This window comes from Schistocerca piceifrons, chromosome 8, assembly GCF_021461385.2.
Source record: "Schistocerca piceifrons isolate TAMUIC-IGC-003096 chromosome 8, iqSchPice1.1, whole genome shotgun sequence".
NCBI classification, from domain to species: Eukaryota; Metazoa; Arthropoda; class Insecta; order Orthoptera; family Acrididae; genus Schistocerca; species Schistocerca piceifrons.
This window is the reverse complement of record NC_060145.1, coordinates 356,612,539-356,621,872: the sequence shown is the minus strand read 5'-3', so window position 1 is coordinate 356,621,872 and position 9,334 is coordinate 356,612,539. Positions and strand designations below refer to the sequence as shown.

Below are 9,334 nucleotides of genomic sequence, written 5' to 3'. Positions count from 1 at the left end.
TGGCAGGCATAATTGAAGACGAGCTACACAGTTCCGACAAGTGTTTCCATTGAAACGGTGATCATGATCGAAAAGAGTCAATACGCATATGAACCACACGTGAACATTTTAAATTTGCAGTCTTATTACACAGAGTGTATCGTAAATAATAGCGAAAAGACGCGTGTTGAAATATACGATAGCGACTGGTACAATGCCCCAGTGAACACGAATTCGCAAACAATCGTATGCGATATAACTGTGAACCTACGGTTACGAGCCACCACTGACTTCTGTATTAAATATTGTCCCGACTAATACAAATGTACTTGAAGTATTAGGGCTTCGATTAAGAATACATAGGCGTACTTACTAAAGCAGATGTTCTACCGGAAGTCCTCGCATTTGGACGGAATAATGTACTCGTCTCTGTGATGAGTTATGGATTCTTTCAAAAACCCTTGGAGCATATCGAAGATCCTGGCAAGACTATAAAGTTTGCTGCTCCAGTTTTGCAACCATATCAAAGAGGGTGATGCAAATTTCATTTGTGAGATAACCTCAGAGAGAAAAATGCAGAGTACTGTGGTCAGGTGATCTTGGAGATTAAGGCACAGGCCACAGTGGACGTATTCATTTTCGACCATTTTGGGACGTTAGATGCTTTCTTATATCCAGAGTGAAATGTGCCTGCGGGCCATCATGCTCGTAGCACATTCTCCAACCATGTGCCACTGGTGTAATTTGACTACAATTAGGTGGGAACATCATCGACAGCTCTATATTTCAACTATGTACATTTGTTCCAATTAGGCGAAAACTTCATACTAATGTCAGGGGTGCCCTTTAAACACACGTTTTCAGTTATCTTTTAAATGGCTAGTTTTTAGATACATTTTTACTGAAATAACTACGGTACATCCTGCATTTTCTTGAAAACATAACCCCTCTACCTTTTTGACTACTTCTTTCGCTGCTGCTGTCGTATTCAAGAGTCAAAAAACTAGTTACATTTAGCTCTCCATGGTAGTCTATCTAGGGAAAGTTTTTTTTTAAATTTTTGTATAACTTTTGCAGCCTACGTTCATTTGAAACGAGTTACTTTCTTAAAACCTTTGTATTTCCAACCCTATTCCCCTCCACAATCAAACTATTTGATGCCTCTGGACAGGTCCTATCATCTTGCCCTTCTTTTAGTCAAGCTCTGCCATAAAGATATTTCATGACTCAATGCAATGCCGTACATCTTAATCTGTTATCCGATCTACCCCACTAATATACAGTTTACTCCTACAGTGCCACATATAGCCTCATTTCAAGGTAATACCTCTTCTGTTCTACTAATCTTCCTAGTCGTTTTCCCTTCCAACAGAACTATAATGTTACCAGCAAACTGTAAAACTTTTACTTCTTATTCTTCAATGTTTAATTCCCTTTCCATATTTGTCCTTAGTTTTCTTTTCTGTTTGGTCCATTTATAAGTCGAATAACATCAGGGATAGCCCATAAATCCAGTTACACATTACTGTACCAGCAGGATCACACACACTTTTGGACAGGAAAAGGAGAGCAGCGGATACGCTACCTGCAGAGAGACTAAGTGGTTACTATAGCAGCTCTTCATAATTGTGTCGACACTGTTTATTGTAGTTTTCTATATGCATAGATGGAGTTACAGAACAAACACTGTATTTAAATTTCAGGATTAAGAGGATCAACATCTGTAGCTTTTGGTCAATCAGAGGATAAGACGGGAAGCTGGGCATAATCTGGGAGGTAATCTCAGTGAAACACAAAGGACTACGTGGTAAATCGTATATTTGAAATAAATTACAAATATAAATCTGTAAAACCTCACTTTGGTTCACCATCGCTCAGGAGGCATTACCATACTGATGCAAAGTTCCAGATGATCTCTCAGAAACACTGCCTGCAATCATCAATACAAAAAGTTGAATGCAGTTCAGAGAAGGATTGGTCCAGTCACAGTCTCTTTTAAAAATATTCCTCTGTATCTTACATAACTGTTTCATATAAGTAGACAATACTTTACACAATAGAAAAAGACAACAGGTTATACAAGAACGTTATAATGTACAACATAAAAATTTATTATAATCAACGATTCGTATATGAAACAAGTGTAAGTAGATTACAGTCTAATCCTCAGAACAGTTTCGAACATCTGTTGGCAATGCAAAAGTCTTGAGATATATCTTACAATCAGTCAAAAAAATATAATCTACAAACATTACCATCTTGCTCATCACTGCAACCGTCAATAGGCGTCATTATTTAACTGTACACCAGAGATGGGAAGACGACAAGAGGGTCATTATCTGCACACTTTATGAAAATAAAGGACTTTAAATAGTTCAGTTAGACTCAATCCGAGTATTTCCGAGATTGAAGGATTGAAAAATTTAGAGTGAAGCGTACAATAGTATGGTATCTTTTATAGATAAGATACAGTAAAAGAGTAACCCATCTGGTCTAGTACATAAACAAATTGTTTGAAAGAGAGGAGGCTAAATTTTGAAAGACAAGGAGATAGGCACTTGTATTAACAAAAACAGCGTTCATGTATTATTTTTGATTACCAACCACTGAAGAGCTAGTACATAAAACGTCGAATGCTTAACGTAGCTTTCTTAGCGAATACAATATTATCACACACTGTGCTGTGCCGAGCATTTGATGCTACCTTAATTCCGCCTAGCGGACTTGGTGTAATTGGTTTATTACATAGACAGTAGTTGTGTTTTTGCAACACTGATTCTTTCTGCCTCACACGCACACAACGCACACATAACCTCTCTCTCTCTCTCTCTCTCTTTGTTTGTTCTCTTTGTCACTCGAATATCTTCCGCCAAGGAAGCAGTCGCTGGATGCCGCCTCTTCGCTACGGCCCCAAGTCCCTCCCACTGGCTGGCGACCTACTCGTCTCCGCAAGCCGTCAACAATGGAAGCCTGTCAGAGGCAGCGCGCCGGGCGCCTACCACAGTTTTAATGGCGCTGCAGCCTCCGCTGTATGCCTTCGCACGGCGGCGTCCTTTTGTGTCGCCCGCGCCGTAGAAAAACGGTATTGTCTCTTGCGCACTTCCTCCGGTCACCCCTGACATTTTCTCCGGCGGGCCTGGACAATGGGAGGACCACCACACAACGCCTGGAAGAGTGCCAGTATTGCGTCACGCTTTCTGGTCCTGTCGGTAGCTCCAAGAAAACAGAATGCAGACGTGGAATGTCAGGCACATAAGAGCGGCTGTCCATAGCCCCGAGTGCACTGAAATGGCGCTCTTCCACGTACCAGTAACTTATGAGCGTGCCACTAACCGAGGCGTAACCGTACACTTCGAATGCGCCTTGGTGGCAGGGATTATTGAGAAACAATTCTGCCTCTCATCTATGCCTTGTGTATATACTTTCCCAAATTTCCACTACGACTTTGCGTACCACAGCTGCAGTAGATAATTACTATACTGTTTACGTTTCCACTTCGAGATATTCGTACCCTTTGCTCTGGAATGTTTCAACCAGAGAGAGACTTGTAAGTGTGGAAGAGCCTGCTTTCGAATGTTCGTACTGGTAACCACACCAGGTCAATGCGTATTGGGACAAAGTTCGTGTAGAGAGAAAACGTCTACCTGTCCTTTCCCAGTAGTCTACCTCTGTCAAACTCGAAACATTATAATGTGTGTAATGAGGGACAGTTCTTGCACACATGCACTGACATACAAGCAGAGATAACACGACTCTTCTGTCGAGAATTGCACAGCAAGTAGACGAAAGGAAGCAGAATTTTCCAGCATCCAGATGACACAGACAGTTCATCACAAGTAAAACACTGGCGAATTCGTTGTTTTGTATGCTGATGGTAGCCACATAAAAGGTCTGAGATATCGGAAATCTCAGAAACTTATGACAGGACTTGCGTGGAGGTGATCACGGATGTCGTAGAAAGGAGTCAACTCGGGTTGGCTTCACTGGAAGAGACGTCGTTCGTCCAGTGGTGGCCGAGGCGCTCAGTGCTTCGAGAGCAGACGTCCTCCCTACAGTCTTGCGACGACTGTGAGACCCGCTTCTGACTGCAGTAGTCGAGTGGCGAGAAGCCGGCGAGGCAGCGTGCGGCGGGAGCCCCAGGAGGCTTGTGCTACGCGTACCTCCGCTCGCAAGCCTCAATGTGGTCGGCTGCGAGGCGCAGCCGCTCGTTGAGGATCTGGACGCTCTTCTCGGGCAGCGGCGGCAGGGCGTCCACCTCGTTGGTCTCCGCGTCGTCGCCGTCGGCGGCGCTGCCCGCGCGGCGGAAGCGGCGCTCCAGCGCGGCGCCGACGTCGCCGGAGGCCGCCAGCCGCTTGACGGCGTCCGCGGTGCGCCGGCGGAAGACGCAGAGCGCGGCCAGCAGGTCGGCGTGGAAGCGGCCGTACTTGTCGAGCAGGCGGTAGCCGTGCAGCAGGCCGCTCTCGTTGTCGAGGAAGACGAGCAGGCCGGTGCGCGAGTCGCGCGCCAGGTTGTGCGCGGGAGCCTCCATCATGGCCGGGTTCCACTGCAGGTTGTACAGGTTGTTGATGAAGCGGTCGAGGTTGGCGGTGAGGAAGTCGAACACCAGCAGGTCGGACCACTGCGCCAGTTCGGGCAGGTCGGTGGCGTTGGCGGCGCGCGCGTCCGGCGGGTGGAGACGTCGCGCGGGCCCGCGCAGCAGCGGCGGGATGTGCGCGGGGTGCAGCTCGGGCAGGAAGCGCGTCAGCACGACGGGCCAGCCGTCCGCCCACTGCGCCAGCGCCAGCTGCGAGCGCACGCGCGACCACCGCGGCTGCCGCGCGCGCACCGGCTGCCACGTGGCCGGCGGCAGGTTAGGCAGCCCCAGCTCCCGCGCCAGCAGGTAGCTGAACACCTGCACAGCAACGACACAACACTCGCTACTACCCTGTATCCGACAGAAGTTTATTTAGTCTAGTTTAATTCGGCAGCCCCAGCTCCCGCGCCAGCAGGTAGCTGAACACCTGCATAGCAACGACAAAACACTTGCTCCAACCCTATATTTGATAGATGTTTATTTAGTCTAGTTTAGTTCAGCAGCGCCAGCAGGCTCGCTGCTACCCTGCATCCGACAGTACTTTATTTAGTCTACTTTAGTTCGATCACCTCCCGTGCCAGCAGATAGTGAAACACCTGACAGAAACGATACACAAATCTCAAATGTTCAAATGTGTGTGAATTGCTAAGGAACCAAACCGCTGAGGTCATAGAACCCTAGACATACACACCACTTAAACTAACTTACGCTAAGAACAACACACACTCTCAAGCCCCAGAGAGGCTTCGAACCTCTGGCGGGAGCACAACTCTCTAGTACCCTATACCCAATAGAATAATAGTTCTGGCCATTAAAAGAAAGGCAGCGTGCAACAAGCGTCCTAATGACAAGAAGTACATAGTTGGGACACCCAAGTGATTAGGGTTTTAGTGCACATGCAGGTAGTGTGGAGGAGTAACGGCGTCTAGGCCCCACAATCCCGTAAGTGCTCTACAATGAACAGCTCACTTGTTGAACGGCAGACACTGTGCTGGTAAACGTACAAGCCAAATCTCCTGTTCCTTGCACTTTAGTGTCTCTAAAATTCTGTATTTATAATACGATAGACTGTGGTTTACAAAAGTTAATTTTGTACATTCTTCTGTTCACGTTTCCGACAGGTAGATGGAACAGCATAATCCTGCAGCCATCTACAATTTACATAATTTGAAGGAAACAGCTTCCATCGAAATGCATCGAACACAGAAAATAGTTTTCTGTCGTCGGAAAATTTCCCTTCTGATGGAATTTAACCATTTTTCTAAAGGATCGGATTTTGAAACAGGAAACCTGCAATTAAGGGAATGTTGATTATATTATCACGACGTGGACACATTTATCCGAAAAGTGCATCAACATGTCAAATTTACCTACCAATGAAAGGTAATATTGGTCTGTTTCTCGAATGTATTGTTGCACTTAAATACTGCGCATCTCTGCAGAAGTTTTCCTCATATAAACTGGAATGTATAGACTGTACAACAACGATGACCAAATATGATGTTCGATCTGTGATCTTAAAAGCTGCAATATACTTCTACTTAACAACTCCTTACGACTACAATGCTGTCCGACTTGAAGGTTCAAAATACCCCACACCAGCACTCTCAGTGGGTCTCATTTTTAGAACGTCCTTTAATACCATATAAATTCTGCCTATAAGGAAAGATTATGCAGTGGGTTTCTCACTCAGAACCCAAAGTTATTTCTATATTTCTAACACATCATACACATATATAAAAGTTAATGTCTGTGTGTGTTCCACATCTCCTCCTAAACCACTGAATAGAATCCAGCCAAATTTGGTATATATACTAGCTATTGTCTGGAAGATATATTGTGAAGTAAGAACCATTTACCTCCAAAAACGATGGGGTGGAATTAGAAGGATAGAGTGACAGTTTTGAGATGTAGAGATGAACAGAGAGAGGTGAGAAGAGTTGGAAAGAGAGAGGGGGAGGAGGAGATGTAGGCAATATGTATACTGTACACATATGCAGGTGAAACGGAAGGTAAAAGGTTAGTATATTATAAAATTGGAGGTATGTATGCATGTTTAGCATCTCCTCACTATAGTCAATATAATCGTCTTGGTGACATCAGCAAATGACAGATATCTAGTAAAATTCTCATTTATTGTTTTATCTCAGGTGCACATTTTTAATTAGATTACATGTTTAGATCACTCTGGATCATCTTCAGATCTAGTTTCTTGAGCCAGTAGCGCATCTTGTGTACTCAGAACCACATATCAGAGTACTGGCATCACTCTGATATGTGGTTCTTAGTAGAAAAGACGGATTTCTGACGCAATTACTCAGATATGAAGATGATCCAGAGTGATGCACATTTTTAATTAGATTTCATGTACTGAAAGTACTCTGATATATGGTTCTGAGTAGACAAGATTGGTTGCTGACATAATTGCTTAGGTCTGAAGATGTTCCAAAATGATCTAAACACATAATGTTCAAAAATGGCTCTGAGCACTATGGGACTTAATGTCTATGGTCATCAGTCCCCTAGAACTTAGAACTACTTAAACCTAACTAACCTAAGGACATCACACAACACCCAGTCATCACGAGGCAGAGAAAATCCCCGACCCCGCCGGGAATCGAACCCGGGAAAACACGTAATGTAATTAAAATGTGCATTTTAGATGGAATAAATGAGAATTATCTTAACAATCCTCCTAAAATACTGGATCAGTTTCGACAAAACTTAATACACATATAACTTGCTACCAGGAAGTAGAACTATAGAATAAGAACAACCTACTTGTCAATGGGTGGGGTTGAAAAAGAAGTGTAATGCACTGTGTGTAAATACCCAGACTGTAAATTACAGGTTTCAAAATGGGAGTATTTACCGATTCCCAACAAATTTACATATAATTTCAAACCTTTACCGGTCTTTTTCTTGTTGGCACACCCCACAAAATAAAGAATGAAAAAAAGTTTATCGCTTATTACATTTTCGCTGTTCATACAGTAAAACCCCAGTATCTAACATGACGTTTAATTTATTATTTCTTTACTACCAGCTCTATTCATAAGGCAGTTTGTTGCCTGTATCCATGTACACCTCTATATGTGCCTGCAAAATTATGTCACTGTACGACGTTTAATTCACGAGATATGATGTCATAAAACCTGAGATTCGTGAAAAACTACCACGTCAGTTATGACATTTTAATTTTGTACTTCTTAACTACTATCCATATCCGCAGCATGTTTCTTAGGCAGTATCATCTACCAATGAATGCACCTGCAAAACTATGTTGTTTTACAACATACAGTTCAGTAGACAAGACATCAGGAACACTGAGATGCGTGAAAAATAGGTTTTCATAAAATGGGGCGGAAGCTGTCTACTATACTCATCCAGTGAACAATAATGAGCGACATCCAACAAACTTTAAAAATATTTTCAAACATTTTCTACACTTTTTCTCAATTACATGCCCAACGTGAAATGTACAGATGTTTAATAAAATTCTCGTTTATTATTTCGTCTCAGTTGCACATTTTTAATTAGATTACATGTTTAGATCACTCTGGATCATCTTCAGGTCTAGTTCGTTGACTTGTGTACTCAGAACCACGTATCAGAGAACGCATTAGCTCAGCTGCAAAGTAAACAGACATTTGAAGCTGGTGGAATTCGATTCTTTATGGAATCGAGGGTTTACCGATTAGTTACTATCTGGAAAAAAGTACTGCAGTGTTAAGAATCGCATAGATCCCATAGGATTGGGAATGAAAAGAGGGTGACGTTGAAGGGTAAATCAGAAACAGCTTGAGTAATCTCAACCAAATTTGTTAGGAACATGACTACTTGTATAAAAATATTGTCGGAGTCATATATCCCTCTGCCACTACGGAAGGAGGTGGCAATGAGAAGGGTTGGCGTAAAAATGTTCGAAAATGACCTATTGGCACTTTTTGTACAGTTAGTGGACTTGGTATACTTTTAACACTCTCTCTGGAGCTGTAGGGGGTAAAGCAGCAGAGAATGAGGCATATGTGTGTGCAATACACATGATATAAGCGTACGCAGGCGAAGCTGCGCGTAAAAAGCTGCTAAAATTTAAATGTTGATTATTTGGGAAAGGATCAGGTTTACTTAGTGTACGAAAGAGAAACCTCTACCAGCACCTGCAGACTTCGACAAAGGTTCCATCACAGTTTACCAAGAATGCGTTTTATCGTTCCACAATGCTGCTCCTCTCCTTAGTAGAGATGCTGCGACCATTACGCTCATGTGGGGTAGACAGGTTCAGGAGACCCATACTCAGCGCCGTGCAGGGTCTCAGATACCTCACGCAACTAGCACCCGAAAGGACTGACATACTTTCTGTTCCACCGTGCAGGATCGTACAGCCACGCCACATGCCATGACTAAGGGAATGAACATGCTTGGAGCAAGATCAACATCCACACGGACAGTTTGATGGCGTCTGGAGCACCACGGACTGTCAGCATGGCGATAACTGTTACGGCTTCCCTATATGCTGATGCGGCAACAGAGAAAGATGCACCGGTGTTAGTCGGCCACGGGTGGCACCACGTCGTCTTTTCAGCGGAATTCAAAATTTCATACAGCATCACGAAGGCCATATCCATCAGTAGAGGCTTCAAACATTGACAGATTGTATTCGTCACCGTCATATAAGTCCAGCAGCTGGCGCATTGGTATGGGTTGCCAATGGTATACAACGCATTCAACTCTAGTTCACAAGCCCGGTAATTTGGAAAGCCGCAGTAACGTTTGTGACGC

General features: G+C 43.8%; 1 protein-coding gene across 1 annotated transcript in view; it reads right to left on the bottom strand.

The window, feature by feature from the left end:
* Positions 1-1,780: 1,780 nt before the first annotated feature.
* LOC124712346 (extracellular serine/threonine protein kinase four-jointed) overlaps positions 1,781-9,334 on the bottom strand; it is a 1,321,952-nt gene continuing 1,314,398 nt past the window's right edge. The window contains exon 9 of the mRNA XM_047242642.1: positions 1,781-4,870. Within this exon, the coding sequence (XP_047098598.1) occupies positions 4,130-4,870 (741 nt within the window). The 3' untranslated portion in view covers positions 1,781-4,129. The remainder of the gene's footprint in view (positions 4,871-9,334) is intronic.